The sequence below is a fragment of the Ruditapes philippinarum genome, unplaced genomic scaffold (genome assembly GCF_026571515.1).
Source record: "Ruditapes philippinarum isolate M1 unplaced genomic scaffold, ASM2657151v2 ctg338_1_1_1_1, whole genome shotgun sequence".
NCBI classification, from domain to species: Eukaryota; Metazoa; Mollusca; class Bivalvia; order Venerida; family Veneridae; genus Ruditapes; species Ruditapes philippinarum.
In genome coordinates, this window is record NW_026853989.1 from 13,481 (window position 1) to 36,248 (window position 22,768).

General features: G+C 31.1%; 1 protein-coding gene across 1 annotated transcript in view; it reads right to left on the reverse strand.

Moving 5' to 3' along the window:
* Positions 1-22,768, reverse strand: part of LOC132738630 (protocadherin Fat 4-like) — a gene marked incomplete at its 3' end in the record, with an annotated part of 44,708 nt that overhangs the window by 12,742 nt on the left and 9,198 nt on the right. Inside the window, 17 exon segments of the mRNA XM_060726189.1 lie at positions 312-439; positions 783-1,017; positions 1,822-1,992; positions 3,534-3,617; positions 6,367-6,494; positions 6,816-7,050; positions 7,447-7,620; positions 7,968-8,051; positions 10,199-10,323; positions 10,869-10,993; positions 12,179-12,333; positions 13,544-13,702; positions 14,649-14,726; positions 16,171-16,292; positions 16,529-16,653; positions 20,275-20,435; positions 22,350-22,426. Of these exon segments, the coding sequence (XP_060582172.1) occupies positions 312-439; positions 783-1,017; positions 1,822-1,992; positions 3,534-3,617; positions 6,367-6,494; positions 6,816-7,050; positions 7,447-7,620; positions 7,968-8,051; positions 10,199-10,323; positions 10,869-10,993; positions 12,179-12,333; positions 13,544-13,702; positions 14,649-14,726; positions 16,171-16,292; positions 16,529-16,653; positions 20,275-20,435; positions 22,350-22,426 (2,366 nt within the window).

A 22,768-nucleotide genomic window follows, 5' to 3' on the forward strand; every position in this document is an offset into this window, starting at 1 on the left:
CTGATCATGGACGGTAAGATCAAGTACAAACTACAGTCCATGGCTTCAATTTAAACATACAAACCAAGGGATACGTCTGAAAGCGTAAAAATGCAAGGAAACTATGCACACGACCCACATGAGTTCAAATGGGTTGGAAGTCTAGAAAACTTTTTTTCAAAACCGTCATATAAAACAAAATGCACATGAAGTTCTTTAATAAACAAATTTGAATGATAAATAAAAAATGTTCAAGTTTGTTATTCGGTAATTAAGAGATGATCTGTCTATTTTGAGAACATATTTTATGATATTCGTAACAAAAATTTTACCTGCTTGTTCATTTTCTAGTATCTCCACAGTAGGGTCAGGGTCTTCAAATTTTGGAGCATTGTCATTTACTTCGGTAATTGTAACTGTTAAATATGCACTGGTGACTTCGTGTGTCCCATCGGATGCTCTATATACACATACATGTACGACAATATTCTATTCGCATGAAGATTGCCATTATAACATGATAACAGATAAAAGGCATTTTCTTTTGAAGTACAAAGCAACATAACCTCAACTTAATCTTTTTATTTGAAACTGTGAATTTTCAGTTTCTCTAATACAACATAATATTAGTATATAATTAAAATACATCAATCTTATATAATCATACAAAAGTTCATTATTCTAATTACTTAATACACAAAAATGTCTATGATCTTCTTTATTCAAGAAACTAAATTCTTTTATTGTTTGACATTGACAACATTACTTTGAAATTGGCTTAGTAAAAGTATTAATTTACATACTTGAACTTCAGTTTATATGTCGTTTCCCCTGTGTCTCCTTCAATAGTATTTTTTGGCTTTAGGACTTTATCCTGTAGCATGAATATTTCTGATGGAGTTTGTTCAACGATAGAAATCGATAAAGTACCAGTGTTATCTTCGTCACTGACGTTTATTGTATAAACTGTCGCATCGGTTCCTGCACCGTCATCTACGGTCGCAGACTTTTCTACATTTAGTTCGTGAAAAACTGGCGCTGTAAATAAAAAAAATCGAAAAGGAAAAATAATTGGACAAATTATGATCATGTGCGATAGAAAGTTATTTTTTGTAATTCAGGGTTTTGAAATTATTGTCAATGGATATAAGGCTTAATTTTCATGATTCAAAATCAAAACAGGAATCGATACTTTCATCCTCGGGCTTGCCAAAAATTTCTCCGTAACAATTGATGATAATTGTCATTCGTCTCTCAAAGCTTAAAAATCTTGTCGAATTAGTAGTCGGTCACTTGCAGAGAAACTGGTTATTGCTGGTTTGTTCTTCACAAAGGCTGGTCACCGTTAAAGATTGATCGGTACAGAAACAACCCTTTTGCGAATAAGGAAATAACAACACACAAACACAAGGAAAAAAAGAGAATATAAATAAGAACTAATCCAAGGATCAATATTCGGATCAACTGTAAAAGGTACATATTACGCAAAGTATTAATATTTGTATTTCAAAAGTTCATAAGCTTGCAATGTCAAGTCAACTTTTATCAAGTATTGGACAATATAGATATTTGAATAGAACAAATCTTTCTTATTTTATTTGATCCTGATCATGATCCTGACCCTTAAATTTGAAAGAATTCGGCACGAGGTCAGCTTCCCGGAAGTCCTCTAAAATGTAATATCAGAGGAGGTGATCGACTCTTAAACAATACAAAGGACATGGATAACTGTTCGGCAAATACCAAGAAAATGAGAGTGTTATAATCAAAATACAATAAAAGGAAAAAGGATATTAAATATTTGATGTTATTATCAGAATAAAAGACAAGAAAAGAGCTTACTAGTTTGAATTTTAACTGTTACTGTTGTACTTGCAGACTTTGCCGTTGCATCATTTGCATCTTTCGCAGTGACCACAAGTTTATACTCATTTTTAGTTGAGTAGTCAAGAGTTACGCCAGTATTGACTTTGATGACTCCATCATTTTCGCCAATAACGAAATGACTTGTATCTACGACATAATTGTTTTGTCAAAAGTTAAGGTTAAAAGTATAACTGGTAAACAAATTATGTCAATATTCTTCTTTTAACTATAACGAAAAGTGTTTTTTTTTATCACACACCACTTGTGTGTAAATATAAATCATAGAAATAGATATTAATGAATAAATACTTATTGCTTTTAAAGATAAGTGACTGTTTTAAATATGTTTGTAACATCAGTTAAACAATAAAAAGTAGCAATGATTCAATTTAACTTTTAACTTAAAAGCTTAACTTTTAAAAAAATGGTATAAAACCTGCATGCATCAATATAAACAAAATATTTCAAAAAAAGCTTACCTGTAAAAAAATACTTATATTTTAGAAAGAAAAAAATATTCATAATTCAAGTATTAAGTAAAATTGGACACGTAATAGTCTATTAGACGGTGATTTCGAAGTTATTAACGCAGTATGGGCTATTTTTGCATTATTTTGATTACTTGTTGGTAGATAACGTGGACGTGTTTGCCGTTTACAATACGTATGTAAACTACTTTTCTAGTTCACTTAACGGTATTTTAATTTGAAATACATTTTTAAATTGTTATGAAAATTCATATGAATCTATCTGGAGGTCATGCTGTTTAAACACATTTTTAGAATAATATGTGAATAACTTGAGACAACGCGCACACTAAGCAGATGCGCAAACAGAAAGTTTTTTCCACAGACTGACTGTTTTATTGAATGATTGATTGCTTTATTGATTTGTTAAATTATTCAGGTTACAGCACACATTTTTATAATTATATAAGCAAATTTATCTTATTTTGATAAACGTATACGTTGGTAGTTTGTTACAAAATATCTGTATTTCAGGAAATTCATTTAAAATCCCCATAAAATGTACACATTAAAGGAATTTAAATACATCTTTTTTGCGTTCCGATTAAAGCCGTATGAAATATGCAGTTATGTAGGCAAACGTATGCATAAAGACTTATTAATAACCTGATATTGCCCACGAAAGCCTGAAGACTTACTGACATTGTGATTATTGGACATATACTTATTTACTAGAACATACAAAGCAATTTACAAAATACAATACAAATATAACAATTTAGAAAAGTTTGGCAATGGGAGGTTGTCTTTAACCATACTAAAATATGAACTGCATATATATCAATTTTACTTTCTTTACATAAAAATATAAAAAGGGAAAAAGACACGAAGATTGATTACGAGTTAAAATTGTGATTTAAACATAAATGATATCGATGGAAGCTCAAGAGTTTTCCATTTGTAAATCAGCCATAAATTGTGCAATAGCTATCTTTGCAAAGGTTAAAAGGCATGGCTATCTTGAACACTGTCATGTTATTTTTTTTAAGAACATTGACTATATATGAATGAACCTTGCAAATTTGTAAAAATGTACGGCAATGGAAGGGTTATCCACAAGGCAGTAGTCCAAGCAACTACATGTAGTTGATTTTTTTTTACTTATCAAATAAAAAACATAACACTTGATATATCATAATAATTATGTATTTTTATATGTACCAGTTTCTTCCATGGTAAAAGTGAATACATCATTTGGATTGCCTACATCTGCGTCAGTGGCCTTTACTTCATACACGTTTGATCCTGCAAATGTCATATATTCTTGTGACATAAATTTCCTTTATACAATAATTTTCAAGAAATAAATTCAGTTAATTAATTATACATGGGTTTTGGTCTGTTGAGTTTTAAAAATAATTGAATAATTAGATAGTATACTAGCATCTTTGCGGTTTTTGTTAACCGTGTTTTGTAACAGATTTCCGATTTCCAACAACACAAACTGTTTCGAGACAAAAAATAATAATATATTTAAGTTTATATATCAACTGCCAAGAGCTAGATTAAACCCTCTTAAATGATTCAACATTTCAGTTTATGTTTCGATATGGCATTTGAAAAAGCAAGCACAGGTTTTCGTAGAATATCCCTTTTGACAAAGAGAATGTGAATGTGGTTTTTAAAAATGTCCAAGTACTTACTGGCGAGCGTTCTTTTTTAGAGTATATAATGATACAAAAAGGCGTAATTATTAAACTTAAACTTTTCATTCTGACAAAAGTAGTTCTGCAAAAAGTCTGTTGGACAATTTCAACCTGAGATTACTGTGTAATCGGCGTTTTTGAACATGTAACATGTTCAGAACATGTAATTTGTGATAAAATGATAATTTTCATGGGCTTTATACAGACAATAATTATCTGATCTTGTAAAGATAATGGAGTATATTTTTGTTAAATTAATAACGTATTTACATGTATATGGCTACGAAGCAGTCAAGTCTTATGTGATTTTGAATAAGTAAAATTACTGCTGAGCGACACGAACGGTAGAAGGCTTTTCGCTCATTATCTTGAAAGCTGTTTATATGGTCATACACAGTAGATGATCCCCATTTTTTTTTGGGGGGGGGAGGGCGTCACTAGGTCAAAGGTCAAGGTCAGAGGGTCTTTGAATGTAAGAATGGTTAAAAAAGTGTTTATCACAAAGTCTTCATATTTCACATAGAGTTTAATCAGACCCCTTTTGATTTTGGGGTCACAGAGTCTAAGGGGGCCTTGGATGACAGTAGTTCAAAGGTCAAGGTCACAGCGATCTTATATGTAAGAACGGTTTCCGCATATCATTTTGAAAACTATATATCATAAAGTTTTCATATTTCACATATTGATTAGTCATAATAGGATCACTAGTTCAAAGCTAGCTCAAGGTCTCTTTATTGCACATATTAATTGGTTATAACTTATAGGTCATTATTTTTCGTTTTTTATTTCGATAACTGAATACTTCCGTGTTCACATTTATGGCAAGTTTCTATAACAAAATTACCAATAATATGAGTCGATGGCTAGAAAGGGGGGCATATGAGTCGGTCGGCATTTCTTGTTGTTGTTTTTTTAAGTTTTGTATGAACAATGCAAAAGTTCTATGCTGACGTAGTTCTTGCTTATTATAGCTGTTTTTCTTTTTTTGTAGCGCATTAAAAAAGGCATTAATGTATTAGATCGTAACCAAATTTAACCAAACATAAGTCACACGTGGCACTTCGCTTTACATTACCAACAAATTTAACATTATCATATGAGCGTTAAAATAAAGGCATTATAGTATAAGATCTTAACCAAATTTAACCAAATATAAGTAACCTCGCTTTACATAACCAACAAATTGAACAGTATTATATGCCATTGAAAGTATTATAATAGTTATATAGCAATCTACTTTGCATATTTCTTTTCAGCACAGCAGTAAAGCGACTTTTGTACGTCACAACCAAAGAATATAGAAAATAGGAATTCCTAATGCAAACTCAAAACGGCAAATTTGATTGAGTCCGATTATATACGTTAAGATCAAATACAAACTACAGTTCACGGCCCCTAGCAGAATTCAACATTTAAACATGCAAACCAACGGAGATATCGCGAATAGCATAGACAATTCAACATGTTAATTTTTGGATTCTATATATTAAAAGCGTGCTTTTCCTTTTTGAATTCAACCAAACATATCTACTTGTTATAATTAAGAAATCAAATCTATACATAATATATATCGATTAAGCGGGATATATTAAAATTATTCCAAGGCATAAACTGAACCAATACAGACATGTCAGCACCACTGTCTTTAGAGATAATACACACAGAGTCAGATTCCTATTATTCCTTACTAGTTAGCTTTACTTGTGGCATTGCATTAAGGTATAAAAACTATACCCGTCTTGGTGCAGTATAAAACGAGAACTGGTACGGACCGAAATTTTCGTGTCGCAGGTCTTAATAGACTTTCATCTAGGTACCATTTCATTCGCAATGTGTGCAGTAAAACGCCGCTAGTACATTGAAGTGACGGTGAACATATCATGTTCAAATAGCGGGCTTCATAAAAACATTGTTTATGAGTTTTGCAGCAAGTAAATTACAGCTTTTGCAGATTTAACCACTTCAAAACTATAAAAAGGAACGTCGTAATATATCGGTTAAGATTCAATAATTATATAATTTAGAAAGCAAAATGTTTAAAAGAATCCTTGTCAGTGTCATTATAAGAATGTGGTATGAGTATCAAGCGTTGGAGAAAGAGCTTCATTGAGGCTTAAAAGCGTAAAAATGTAAAGAAATTATGCACACGACCCACATGTGGGTTCAAATAGGTGGGAAGTCTAAAACTTTTTTTTCAAAAACGTCATATACAAAATGATGTTCAGTAAATCCTTCAATAAACAAATTTGTATGATAAATAAAAAATGTTCACGTTTGTTATTCGGTAACAAAGAGGTGATCTGTCTATTTTCAGAACATATGTTATGATATTCGTAACAAACATTTACCTGCTTGTTTATTTTCTAGTATCTCAACGGTAGGGTCAGGGTCTTCAAATTTTGGAGCATTGTCATTTACTTCGGTAATTGTAACTGTTAAATATGCACTGGTGACTTCGTGTTTCTCATCGGATGCTCTATATATACATTCATGTACGACAATAGATTATGAGCATGTAGGATTGTCATTAGGACATTATAAAAGACATAAGATTAATTTCCGCTTGAAGTACTAAAATATAACATCATTAGTTTAACTTAAATCTTTTTATTTGAAACTGTGAATTTTCAGTTTCTTTAATGTAACATTATAAATAATTGGAATGCATAAATCTTACATATTCTTATTACTTTATACAAAGTATTTCTATGATATTCATAATTTAAGAAAGGTAACTAATTTTTTCTATCGAATGCCATGGAGAACGTTAATTTGAAATTTGAACTGTATTACATACTTGAACTTAAGTTTATATGTCGTTGCCCCTGTGTCTCCTTCGATAGTATTTTTTGGCTTTAGGACTTTATCCTGTAGCATGAATATTTCTGATGGAGTTTGTTCAACGATAGAAATCGATAAAGTACCAGTGTTATCTTCGTCACTGACATTTATTATATAAATGGTCGCATCGGTTCCTGCACCGTCACCTACGGTCGTAGACTTTTCTACATTAAGTTCGTTAAAAACTGGTGCTGTAAATAAAAAAAATGAAAAGGAAAAGTAATTGGACAAATTATGATCATGCGCAATAGAAAGTTATTTTTATACTTCCATATACAGGGTTTTGAAACTATTGTCAATGGACAAAAGGCTTAATTTTCATGATTCAAAATCAAAACATGAATCGCTACTTTCATCCTCGGGCTTTCCGAAATTTCTCCGTAACAATTGATGATATTTGGCATTCGTCTCTCAAAGCTCATCTAAAAAATCTTGTCAATTAATAGTTGGTCACTTGCAGAGAAACTGGTTATTGCTGGTTAGTGATTCACAAAAGCTATAAACCGTTGTAGATTGATCTATGCCTGGTTATGACAAAAAAGGGTGTTTTGACAAAAATGCAAAGAAACAAAATTAACCATATTTACCTGTTAAAATAGTGATTGTAATTTCTTGGTTCGTGGTTTTAGGATCATCTGGATCGCTATCTGAGGCGGTTACAGTCAGTTTGTAGGATGATTTAGTCGTGAAATCAAATATTGTGCCATCTTTAACTAGAATCTCGTCGTTACTGGACCCACCGATTTCAAATGATGATGCATCTGCGGATTATATTTAAATATATATTATTAAACTAAATGGTTGGGAAAATTTTGGAATTGCTGTTGCAAACAAACTGAATTATTCTCGCCCATGAGCACTGTAAACTTGGCTTTGTTAAATTCAGTTCTGCAAAGTTATATATTTTTGGTTAATAACAAATATTCGGAATTCACAAGAGCAGAATGTGAATGTTTTAATTGAGTCGGAGCTAATTAAATTAATTTCAATTTTAATATCAAGGCACATAAAAATTATACATAGTTATATAGATTAAATTTCATATGCAGATTGGCACGTGCATCCTACATGAATTAACATACAATGGACTATAACAATAGGAACTTACCATCACCACTTAAAGTAAAAGATACTTTATTGAATTCTGGATTACCGTCTTGGTCGGATGCTACTAATTTGATTACTGTTGTACCTGTTCATAGTAAGAAAGTAAAGATATTATTTAGATGATAAAATCTATTTCCAGAAACATGACTTATAATAGCAACCATTCTAAAGTACAGTAAACTCTGCTTATAGCGAAATCATGATATGTTTGCTTATATCAGGAGTTCCCCGTTTGGCATAAAACTAATAAGTTTCTTAGAAGCATTTTCAGATAACCAAATCATTTAGCAGCATCTTTCATTTCTGATTAAGAAAGATATTTTTTTCATAACTTATGTGAGTTTGCAGTTGTCATCTCATTTCCATTATTTATATAAAGAAAATACTGAATAATTTAAATGTTTATTTTATATTTGACACTAACTAGTTGACGTACAAAATATATCTATAAAACAAAATCCTGCTATAGTTAAGAATAATGCCTAAAAAACATGTATAAGTTTCAACATGATTTGCATTTATAAGATCTCTTCATGTTTTCGCTTTTTCAGATGTTCGAGGCAAAAAAGCGAAAATACGACAAGAGAAAAAATTAAATATGTCTTATATTCACATTTCTTTTGTCGTATATTCGCTTTTTCGCGTTGAAATACAAAAATTTCGAAAATACGATTTTCGCATTTTGGAGGCAAAGAAGCGAAAACATGACATGGCGTAAATTAGCCACCATACGATCTTCATATAATATCTCGCACCCGAACTCCAGTGATTTTATTTAGCGATAAAATTTTTTGGGGGTAAATTATTTCTCAAATAGAAGAATACTCTTTCTAAACAACGATATTTTAAAGCTTTATCTTAAATCTACCGGTTAAACCAATTTACGTAATTTCAAATATTCGTTCTAATGTTCTGTGTAAATGAGTTGTTCAAGCTTAATTGAGCTGCGTCACGACAAAACCAACATAATGGTTTTGCGACAAGCATGGATCCAGACCGCGCAGTCTGATCAGGATCCATGCTGTTCGCTATCAGTTTCTCTACTTGTAATAGGGTTTGAGAAACTTCCCGTTTCAATAAATATACCTGGTTAACATGAATTTCATTTTAAACACGCACATTATAATTTTAAATGGCTATGAAATGTGGTCAGACTTTATCTGAGATCCGATACGTAGAGTGCCATAAAACATATTTGAGTTTGATCATGTTTTTAAAAGTAATTCGAATATTATGTTTTTACATAGAACTGACAGCTTTCAATATAAACTTTCACATTCGGATTAATATTTGACCTGCTATTGTTTTCTTACACACACATGTATTGAAATGTACACAATAATCAAAGGTAAGTGATAGAAATAATTTCTTTACAAATGCAGTTGACTTACAAAAGTCAATTTATTGAATCACAACATTCAAACTTAAACCAGATCCAAGATAAATAATGTTTGGTTATAATAAATCCAGTTGTGAAAAATTTAAACAACAACAACAAATTGTCAACGAACGGAATGATAGACTGACAGGCGGACAGCGTAATACAGCAAGAAAATCTAATGTTTCGAGAGTAAACGAAACACAGTACGCCCCTTAACATATTCAATGAATTATCCATTTTAATTTTGGACAATTTACACCAGCCATTTTTAAAGACAAATTTCTAAATATGAACTTAATTGGTTGCAGCCGTCAGTGCAGGTACGGATGTGCCAGTTGATCTTGACTCGCATGGTAGCATTGAAAGAATGTGATGCCCCTAGCTGATTATAGGTTAAACACGATGAGTTCACCCTAGCAAGATTATGATACATTTATATGCTATATGATCTCTATTTGTTATTTAATTTATAATAAAAACGAAAGTAATTCATTGTTAAAATACAAATGAGCCGCGCTACGACAAAACCAACATAGTGTGTTTGCACCAGCATAGATCCGGACCAACACAGTCTGATAATGATCCATGATTTTCGCTATCAATTCCTCCACTTTGTTGTTTTTGTCATGGCGCGGCTCATATTATGCTCAAAATACTGATAATTGTTGAACTGACTCTTGTTTAATCAAATTGACCAATAAAAGAAAATTCAGCTTCCCAAACATTTTGTACATGCTCTTATTCACATTTAACATGTAAAGAACAAATTTCGCTAGATTTCTATAAATTTGTCAAAAATGTATTTATCCGAGGGTGAGCTTTGTACATGTAATTCTTTATTGTTTTTTTACCTCCAGTTGATGTTTCTAGGATGGAAGCCTCAGTGGAACTTGTGAAAACTGGAGCGAATTCATTGTCATCCTCGACTTCTATTGTTGTTTGTAGTGTTGACATTAATCCAAGTTCATCAGTTACCCTGAATTCGATAAGACTTATTAGATGATAAAGACAATTTTGTCCAACTTATTTGCATATGATTAAAAAGAGTATAGATTTTACCAAAATAAGCGCAAAACATATGAAAACAAAATGAACAACATAAGAAACAATCATAGCTTTAATAACTTTGAAAATATAAATAAGATCCATAGACATCCGCGGCCTAGATTTTACAACACGTAGGACTTTACACATTGGATAAAAACATACCTTACTGCGTACATCTCACGAACCTTGCAGATAATATATTATGTGTTTTGACCGTATAAACAGTGCTTATGTAATAAAACAATACGAAAAAATGAATATTAAAATGGTAAAACATCGAAATTTTACAAGATTTCCTACTGACTTGAGACAGCGCTCGACCGAAGAACGTCACTGTGTGTATGTACTAAGGCACAATAATTAAATACCTAAAGAGAGAAGGTCCGTAATGTCAAAGATATTTCAAAAAGAAACTTAAACAACAGTTTGGTGTCAATATATTACCATACTTATTTTCTTTTATCAACAACTTACTTCAATACGATTGTATAACTTAATACTGCGCCTTCTTCTTCATAATTAAAGATATCCACATCCACTGTAGATTTTACTTTTAACAAGTTTCCGTCTACTTCAAATAATGACTGAATAATTTCACTCTACAAATAAAAAAGAGGCGTTTAAAATTTTTATTTATCGATTACTTACAGTGTAAACAATTTATAGCCATTTCTAATATCTTGAAAAGCAAATATCTAGTATTCTAATATTTCTTGAAAAGCAAATATTTTAGCTTCCACTTCATGTCAACAAATAATTTCAAACTTGAAATCCTCGCCTAGAAATGGTAAAGTTTTATGAAATAGGAAATGTATAAACGAAAGTAACTTGCCGCCGCTAACATTTCAACGTAAATTCCGGTTACTAACATGAACAATTATTTATATAATTATGTTTATCTCTATTATAATCCTGTGTATATTCTATTTCAATAACAAACAAGCTAATTTTCGATCACAGATAAGTTTTGATATTTAATTGAAAATAGATAAAGTAAATTGGTCTGTGATGAAATGTCTGTAATGCAATGAAAAACTATGTTGATAAATGTAATATCATACATAACAACAAACCATAAAAAATGCTTATGCCAAATCACTTGAAACTTAAACAAAGATTTTTCAAGCAACATTTCAGGAAGAAAATAATATTGATAATTTCTATTGTTTTTATCAATATTTGGAAAAACTTAATATTGAAATGTGCCCATTGTAGCCTTGTCAACTTTCTTTTTATTAAAAATGCATATATATTGTTGGTATATAAAGAGGAAATTTGTTTGTTTTGTTTATAATGAAATTCTTTTTCATCGAGTGTCATCGAGTGAGTTTTAAAAAACAAGAGCAAATAATGTTTGTTTCAAGTTTATTCGATGATATAAAATAACATCATACACGCACGCACGCACGCACGCACGCACACACATACACACACAAATTTTTATTTTATGCTTAACTACAAGTTTAAATAAAATTTCCTCGTTATCAACATGACTATCAAATCTAATTTCCCCACTGGTAGCCCTCAATTTCAGACGTATATCTCATAAATACATGAAGTCTTGTGCAAGAAAATAAGTCACAACACTCACGTTAATTTGTGATGGATGTTATTATCTATTTTATACAAAAATGAATGATTGCTTGTTCGAATAATTAAAACAAATAATTCTAGAAGAAGAAAAAGTAACACCAAGCCGAGCTTATTTCTCAAGGTCAAATTCATTGATAACTAGAACATCAGTATCTATAAAACTTAAAATATTATGGTTAAATAATACTTACACTATCCCCAATGCTGTAAGTCAAAGCATTATCATCTGAATCTTCATCAGTAGCTAACAGCGTCATAATTGTATCTCCTTTTTGAAGGGATTCACACATATAGATTTTATGTTCTTCTTTCGAGCTATCCGGGTCCGGGTCAACAAAAACCGGCGCTTTATAAAAGAAACCAAAACTGCAATATATTTCACGACTTGATAGTTCAGAACTTGGCAATAAGTTTATCAAAAGATTTTAAGACAAAGACAAAAACTAACTGACAGAACGTTTTCTTAATGTTGTCTTATATAAATATCTTTCAGACTCAAAACTGCATGGGTTGATCGAATGACAAGATGTTCAAATGACATGAAAAGAAAATACAATTACAAAAGTTATCAGTATTCGCAATAGCAACAACACTCGACAGATGTTTGTCATGTAATTTTGTTTCCACCGATAGAAAGTGTTTTAAGTAATGCTTATGTTTTTTTTCAGATTTAATTCAGGCTTTGAGTGGAATTTTAAATACCTGTGATGTGTTTTCGTAAAATGTATCTATAAACAACACAATCATGAATTATTCCTTACCACGCTAAATATATTGAAAGGATTTGTCCCTCTTCTAATTGGGATAAAACCCTTCAACTTGCTAAGGGGATAAAACCCTTCAACTTATTAGGAGAGAGAAAATTTCACAATTAGTACCGTCTGAAAAGCGAACGATGAAGACCATGATTGAAAGTCACCGATTTTCCAGACTGAAATTGTTCTTAATCCCTCACATGCGTTAAAAGTGTTGCCCCTTAAAAGCTAAGAGGTCGATTCTAACCTCTATTGAAAGCAAGAGATTATCTTTACTCGTAATTAAGACAACAAAAGGACCCAATTATGGAAAGTAAAACTCTAAAAAAATTCATAAAATAGCAAGGTAAAAGATCGAAAATTGTGAAATGTTGAATCAGAAGTTTTGGGTCAGTATGTTGTTTCTCATGATATAGTCTCATCGATGAATTTTAAGTTGTGTCGGACAAATTGTCTGGCCTAAACCTCAGCAAACTGTAGTGACACAATGAATAACTTTACAATAACTATGTGTTTTGATTCTGATATTTTTGCGACAGTAATCCATTGGCGGCGGGTTCGATTATCGGGCGTGGCAAAATATCTTGTGACTCTTGATCTCGAACATTGAATTTTATGGTCCATTGTCTCTAACCGTTGATGCAGAAAATATATAGGTTAAGCAGTCAGTTATTTGTGGAGAAATTGGTTATTAACTTATTGTATGGTCATCCTGTAAAGTCACTTGGGCGACCGAACGCCTTATATGACTAAAAATGTGCTAACATCGGCTTAAAAATCAAATCAAGCAAACAAACAAACCTGCTTTTATGTTCACCGTAAACTCTTGTGTCTCAGTGTTAGTGGAGTCGGAAGCTTCTATCGTAAATTTGTAAGTTGGAGTAGTGGCACGACTGAAAGTAGCGCCAGTTGCTACTAAAATTTTGTCACCATCTAATATGAAAACTGAATCGAGTACACCTTAAACACAAATTTCATTGATTAAAATAACAACAAAAATGCTAAAATCTTTGTGTGAAATAACAAACAACTATTTTTTTGAGATGTCACGCATTTGTATATCGCTAATATTATTTATAAGAGAACGAAATGATGAGAACTGTTAAACTCACTTAAGCTTTATTGAAATTGTCCTTGTCGTAACAAAATTTAGGCTGCACGGCTCCAGATAGATATTAAGTTTGGCGTTTTGCAATCAAATTTACGTACGATAAGTAACATAAAAGTTTTAAATATATATATTATATTATTCATAAGCGATATAAAGCGGGTTTAAAGATATCTGAACTCAATTTACTGCTTTCATTTCAACAGTATAACAACCATATTCTACATATTGTACGCACCATCATTTTAGTAAAATTGAAACAATTCATAAATGAATCGACGTTTACACCTGACATAGTATACACTTTTAAAACAATTACTGAATTAACATAAATCATGATTTCTTTAACTCAAATGTGCCCATGCTTTTTTTTAATTGCGAACAAACTTTGCAACTCCAGAAAGGTTTCAAAGCCTTAAACATAAAATAAGAATTCTTAGATCAACTTAGCAACCTGTAGGAACTGAAAGAAATAGATAATGAAAATTAACCAATAATTTCATCGTTTATCGTAAATTGTGCTATTCTCAGTTCGAATCGTGTTAAAATTGTTAAACCAAACCTATATTTAATGGTGCGTTAATCTCGAGAAGCCATGACGTCCTTTAAACTGAACACATAGTAGGCGTCGCCTACCCGTTTTCCGGGCCTTATTTTATGCCTTATTACATGTATCTTCTCGTATTTTTCATGATTATTTGTCTGAAGATAAATACTAGTGTTATGTATTTCCATCATATTTTAGGAATCAAATACATTTAATAAAAAACGCAAGTTATTGGAGAAAAGTCTTATTACCGTCAACTTTAAACGAAACTGCGTTAAACTCTGCACTCTTATCTGCGTCCGATGCTGTGATAGTTATAACAGTCGTACCTGTAAATGTATAGCTTAGCAATAAAAATTAATTTGTCTATCTCGTTACACTAAATTTGTTATATATTTATAAAAACCAAACAAAACATAAAACTCTTATGACAAGTAATAATTAAGATATTTAATAATAATGATTTACACGTAAATTATATTGTTCAATCACCTATCATATATTTATTTTTTTCATAACATTGAATATAACATTTGAAAGTAAAATCTTAAAAAAAAATTTCAATGTCATTTTAATTACACTGCACCACTGCATCGGATAAGGAAACATTTTATGGGCACAGATTGATGCACAATTAAGTTTTAAGTTTTAAGTTTAAGTTTTAATTTCCAAGTAATATACCACCTTATTTCTTCTTCATGTTTTAGGTAAATTTATGTGCTTTGTACCGGTGTTTCATTTTCTTTTTCATCTTTTCGGGAAGTATTTCCCGCTCGTTTTTGCCCCTCCACCCTTCCTAATCGTATAACATCCCTCATATCTCGACATATATCTTTACTATTTATTTAAATTAATCTTCCTTTTTGTGAATAATTAACCATTCCTCCACCCGCCCCTACCTCTGTGATTCCTCTTCGGTGCTCTTACTTGTTGCTTTTGAAGGGCTGCATTTCGTAAACGTTGTTCTCTTTTGATTCATTAATTGTATATTTAAACCCCCCACAAACAGCAGAGATTAAAATTTTGAGCCGCGCTATGACAAAACCAAGATAATACAATTGCGACCAGCATGGATCTAGACCAGCCTGTGCAATCGCGCAGTCTGACCAGGATCCATGCTGTTCTCTATCAGTTTCTCTACTTGTTATAATGTATTTAAGCGAACAGAATGGATCCTGATCAGACTGCGCGGATGAATTATCTTTGTTTTGTCAAAGAGAAGCTCAAATAATTTTGCGAAATTGTAATAACTAATATATTAAATACTTTAAGATTATCATTTTACAAATAAAATCTTTGAGCTAGGATTACTTATTTATCGATTCATAATATGTATTCTCAGGAAAATTAGCAATATAATACAATAATAAAAAATACAATACTTTATCACATAAACCGCGGCGCAGGAGTGTAATAAAGCCATTTGATAAAAACGATATTACACTAGACAATATTACACTAGTGTAATAACACTTTGACGTCACGTCATTTGCACTATAAACATAACGTTAAAGCGCGCTAATATTAGCGTTACACTATATGCTCGTCAAAGAAAAATGACTTTTGTTTACAGTTTACCGTTCTTATTTTATATATGTGATAAATAGAATATTATATTCGTGTAGATTCAATACTAAATTTATTGAACTCGTTGAATAAAACAATATTATGCTCGCCGGAGGCTCGCATAATATGATTTTATTCAACTCGTTCAATAAATTTAGTATTAAACCTACACTCATTCAATATCCTCTATCTATAAAACAAACAAACCTGCTTCAGCATTTTCTCCAATATTAGCTGTAAATAAACCGCTAAATATTGGTTTGTTATCATTCACATCTTGTAAAGCAATTGTTGTTGATAAAGGTTTTGCTGATGTCCCATCACTCACTCTAAAATCACAATAAGAAAAATAACATTAGCAGTTGTTTTTGGGGTTTTTTTTCGTGTAGATATAAGAGAAAATGGTTTTAATATATTTTCACATTGTAGATAAATTGTGTTATACTTATCCAAAAAAATATATTTCACATTATATAAAATGTAAATAAATTCTAATTCCAGCGTTTAAAACTATAAAGATTTTTCTATTTTACATCAATTTATGACACAGTATTATAAAACTTACTCTAAAATAATCGCATACGTGTCAACAACGCCCACTTTCTCTATATCAAATGTGTCAGTTGTTACACCAGCTTTAACTTTTAATTCGTTTCCTTCCACAATAAAAACGTCTCTAGTAGCCGGAGCCTATGTATGATGATATAAAGACATTACATAATTGTTAAACCTTCAATAAGTTGTTAGCACAGATATGTTTTTTTATCATTATGTAGATAATTAGAAGTCAAAAAGCAAGTCAAGGGCTGTCCAAAATACTGGGACAACAATTTTAGTAACTGTTTAATACGATATGATCATGGCAACAGTAACAGTAATTATAAAGGTAGGGACATTTTGGACCAACAGGGATGATGCTTTGTTAAAGTATTACATATTTCTGTTAAAACAGCCTCTCCGAAATGTTTTAATATATATTAAACATACTTTTTAACTTAACAATTATAAGCCGACGATTAAAACACTTGATTGTTTACATCCTGACAACAGGAACAAACATGCGCTTAACCCTTTAGATATATATTGAGAATTGATGTTACCCTCACTTAAACCTCGCGATATGACGTTAAAAAATAAGAGAAAGCCATTGAAAATACATGAAACATTTTGATTTACTATGAGATCAGGGTTCAACCTTTGCTTCACCTTTAAAGCTTACACAGATAATAACCTCTGTTAATTTTAATGGATTTGTTTTGACGGCATGCAATATGAACAAATGAAACACAGTTATATTAGGAGTAGGTTTTTGAAATGGCAAACTTTGATTATCAGGGCTGGGAATCAAAACTGCGTCGTATCCTACAAAATGTAAACAAAGGCCGCCATCTTGGAACGAAAAACCTTTGTTTTTGTTCATTACTCTTTTAATTGGAAATGACTGAAAACTAGATATATGTATTAACACGCTACACTATTTTCCGCTTCGTTCGGTATATGTTGCTTGCACAACTATTTTGTAAAACAAAAGTTATAGCGAACTTGCAACTCGAAGCGGAGCTGAATTTTTTTGAAAATGTGCGGATACGACGCAGTTCATATTGCTTTATCTATCGTTTTTTCATTCAAATAAATTATATACTCATTTCAGAGTTTACCATTTACTTCGAAATATAATGTTTGCATCATTTACTAAAAATTTCATTTAAAAGAGATGTTTATTCCTAAGAAAATAATGATTTTTACGAAATGATACGACGCAGTTGAAAATAAAATATGATTCGACGCAGTTGTATTTTCATTGCAGGCTGCATATTGGTTCAGCTATTAAATTATGTGCTAGGTATGCCAACATTTCTTGTTTACAACTTAAGTCAAATGCAGAGGTCACTCATTGATTTCACAAAAAATGGAAAATGTAAAGGCTTCATTTTTCGGTCGCATTTTTATTCCTGTCATATAAAGCATCTACAAATTCCGAAAAGCTGTATCAAATACAATATATACATTGAAACACGTGATCGCACACCCATATGACAACGTGTTCTAGTGTTGCCTTAGCATGCTTATAAACTTTATCCCGTGAGTTCGAAATTAGGGTGGTTACTTTTTTCATTTACAGAATTTAGTATCAAAATTCTGAATTTTAAAAAAAAAAAAATAAATAAAAAAAAATAAAGAATTACAAATTTTGTAAAGGTCTCTTGCTTTCTGAAGGGAAGTATGCACAAATTGCATGCCTACCTTTGTTACTTATAATTAGCAACAATTTCTGTCAATTCCGTTATTATGTCTTTTACGTGCCGATTTCATTTTGTGAACAGATGAGCTTTATTATTTGAAACTGAACAATAAATTTTTAAAATTATATTATAAATGGTTAAGCTATGATATATTTTTACAAGTATACGGTACTGTATGCGTTCCGTTCAGTCATTTTATGTTCTCCGCCACGGAACTTTACCCCGATTTTGTCGTATTGCATTTCTTCATCGCCGATGAGAACAGGTCTACGAAATGTATTTTCTATTTTTGGACTAAAGTATCATTTTTCTCAATTAAAAAAAAAACTTTAAATTTTCAAAATTGAGTTACAAATGATAAAACTACAAATTATTTTGTAAAGAAGGTGTCCGTTTTGCAAAGGTATTTTACGCTTTGCACCGATAAAGATACAAATGTATGCACGACAGGATGTTTCAATATTATTGAAGAAGTTTTCACTATAATGAAGAGAAAATTTAGGTCAGATTATCGCATCGAATTTTCCACAGACTAGAGACATGGCATCTAAACATACCTTCAAACTAAAGTGTGATTTTTATTTGAAAATGAATTGCCTGAAAAATTTTGATTAATTTTCAAAGACGATTAACCCCCTGTTTACATTGAAAATTTCTCTGCTATTTGAACCGAAATATCAAGGTAAAAATGATCTTAGAGATTAACTTATAAGGAAATATTTCATTTCAATAAGAAAGTTAAATGTTGTTGTCTTTATAATTAATTCAAATATTTATAATCTTAAAACTTCACGCCAGAAGTTAATAAGAAAATCTAAAACTGCTTATTTGTACAGCTGACGTTGACAAATTGTTGAAAAAAAAATCAGAGAGGTGTTCGACCGAAGCTGAGCTGTTTATGTTTACTGAATTCAAATCACTTGAACTGAACTGCTATGAAGTCGAAAACCAACAGGGATGTTTCAAAATGTCGATGGTTCTCTGCAGGTGCATCATTTTGCCTGAAATAATGCACAAAGGCGCACCTGAAGTCTTCGCCCCAGTACAGCTATTGTGTAGAGTGAAAGTTTGAAAACAAACCTCAAACCCAGAACATGCAGAACCACAGTTTACTTAGAGCGTAGCTAACCAAAATAAATTCATGTTAAAAGACTTCTATATTTTTTGCCAAAAATAGGGATAATATTGAACATACAGGAAAATATAAGAAATTATTTAAAAAAAATATGATAAATTAAGTAACATGTTCATGTTTAACAGTAAAGTAGCTTCCGCAATGTTAACTTTCAAATTAAATGTTATATTAAACATGACACAATGTATTCTAAATAATCAAAATCAACAGAACATCGCTATACACCGAAAATAATCTGGGTTTTTGTTTATCAAGCGCAAGTGATTATTCCATAAAATAGACAAATATTGCCAAAATTATCCCTGTTGGAAAGACTGTTAAAAATACAACTGCGTCGTATCATATTTTATTTTCAACTGTGTCGTATCATTTGGTAAAACTCATTATTTTTTTTAGAAAATGAACATCTCTTTAAAATGAAATTTTAGTAAATGATGCAAAATTATATTTCGAAGTTAATCGTAATCTCTGAAATGAGTATATAATTTATTTGAAGGAAAAAACGATAGATAAAGCAATATGAACTGCGTCGTATCCACACATTTTCATAAAAATTCTGCTCCGCTTCGAGTTGCAAGTTCGCTATAACTTTTGTTTTACAAAATAGTTGTGCAAGCAACATATACAGAACGAAGCGGAAAATAGTGTAGCGTGTTAATACATATATCTGGTTTACAGTCATTTCCATCAAATAGAGTAATTAACAAAAACATATGTTTTCGTTCCAAGATGGCGGCCTTTGTTTACATTTTGTAGGATACGACGCAGTTTTGATTTCCAGCCCTGATTATGCTTGATGTTGAGGGGGGATATATTGATGAGTCGACAGTAGATGAAAACATCAGGGGAAGTGGGATGTCAAACACTTAACAAATGAAATCATAAAAAGACTATATAGAGATTAAAAAGATTTTAATATAATGTATAACTCACACTTTTATCCATGTTAAATGATAAACCTGCAGCCTCAGTATCTTCGTCAGTGGCTGACAGTGTCAGAATAACGTCCCCAGCTTTAGAAGTCTCTAATAAATCTATAACGTGGTCATCAGCTGTTGAGTCGGGATTCGGCTTGACCCATACAGGTTTTTTAGCTGTACAAAAGTTTGAAAGTTTCGTCATGTATTTTAACATAAATTACGGCCATTGGTTTTTGTGTTAACCATGTGAAGGGGAAATGTCATTGTATCATACAATTATACAACAACAACAACAACAACAACAACAACAATAATAATAATAATAATAATAATAATAATAATAATAATAATAATAATAATAATAAATAATAATAAATAATATTTAAAATAATAATATTAAAAAGAGGAGAGATGAAATAACGAAGAATATTAAGCTTAATATGTGTATTGTAAACAACTTGTTGTACGCGGCCTTTTGAAATCTTTACATAGTTTGACTGTAGCTCTGAATATGTATAAACATTGCATACACTCACGATTATCAAATGAAATTGTATCGTTCACGCTTAAGTAATGATGATTTAATGAAATTTCGCCGAGCTATTTGTTTAAAGTAACATTGTTAATTTATAATTCATTCAGGGTGTCCGAATATTTTTGACAGAATGTCGGAATGAAAGACGGAAGCAGTTAAATTTATATAATTTGTTACGTGCATGGCATATATTTTATCCGTGCAACTACCAACATTTGACACTTAACAAATAATTTCAGTAATACAATTATTTCAGAAAAAAATCGTTATATACATGTATTACTTTAATATTTGTTTTTGGTTTGAAAATCAAACCCACAATTGTGACTTTCAAGCTTAATACCGATGGAAAAAGACCTCAGATGCCTCCCCTTCCATTACTTTAGGCACGAGCGGGCACCTGAGTTGAAACTATGACGTCACTCTCTGTCACAGACATTCATGACGACAATTATATTTAATAGCATTTTTTTCTGATGATAGCAGTCAGTATTAGAATCCATATTGCTTAAACCTAAGACACCTACTTGATCCGCATATCTAGTTTGATTATTTAATGAGATGATGTTATCTTAGTTTGCATTTATTATGTTCGTCTAATTTAGCTGTCCTTCTATGACGTGACTAATTTGAATTCTCATTTATTCAAAACGTCTTCATATCTGTTGTCTTTGCTACCATTTGTCGACAAGAAAAAGAACATTATCACGAAATATCTTATGTTAGCGAAACACAAATGCTTTCTATGGTTAAAGTATTCTATATTCACATTCTACTAGTTATACATATGTTTTCTAACCACGAGTGATTTTGGCCTCGCTATTTTGTCATTCATGATATCACGAAAATGTATTTCCTTATCCATTTGAGAGGTTTTTTTGTGTACTTGCCTTTAAGCATGACAAATGAGTACACAAGTGTAGCACTTTATTATTTGTAAAGTGTATTTGCTACATTTTAACATAATTAGAATGTATATTTCAAACCCAGATGCGTATTATATGCGTTATATTGGACACGAGGTTATTATTGAAACCAATGTCTATCAAAAAAAATAATAATATCTCCTTATATAAATTTTGCCCTTAGCTATAACATTTCATAATTTTCATAAATGAATCCGTTCTCTTTTGATGCAAGTTTCAGAGGGCCTTTGAATAATATAATATTCACGATAAAGACGGTGGTCAAAGCGTGGGAGGGCACTTGCTTAAAATTTAGTGGTGTATAACCACGACAAATGTATATTATACAATCTGAATACTAAAGTTTTAAGTGCATTTCTATTTCAACAAATTAAATATATAATATAACAAACAAATATTTGATACAATGCATTGTTATAGAAAAAATTCCGATCAGTCTCAAAACATTCTGAATATTCATTAAGCGTCTTTAAACGAAAATAAGTTTTTCATTGCATATTAACAAGAAAAAATACAAAATAAGTTTAGATCTTACCACAGACATTCTATTTTATAACTGATTATATGAGTAAATTAACGTTTCAAATAAAAACATTACACGTAAAAGTAATAAAGCAGAATATTTACGTTCTGGTAATCCTTTCACAATAATTGTCACTGTTATAGTAGCTTCATTGCTGTCTGATCTTGGATCGTAGTATGCACTGTGGAAGGTAATGAACAAATAAAAAACGAAAAAAAAAAAGAAAATGCGTTTTGTCTGTAGATAGGAGAATCGTAAAAATGTATTTTACTCTTTTTAAATTTAATGGACGAGTATAATGAAAATATATTATTACTGTCACAGAATATGCAAATAAGTGTACTTTTGTATATCACCGCAGGTAAGAATACTTAGGTTAAAATAATGTTTTAATGTCAGCATCACTCTCTCACTCACTCACTCACTCACTCACTCACTCACTCACTCACTCACTCACTCACTCACTCACACGCTCACCAACTCACCAACTCACTCACTCACTTACTCACTCACTCACTCACTC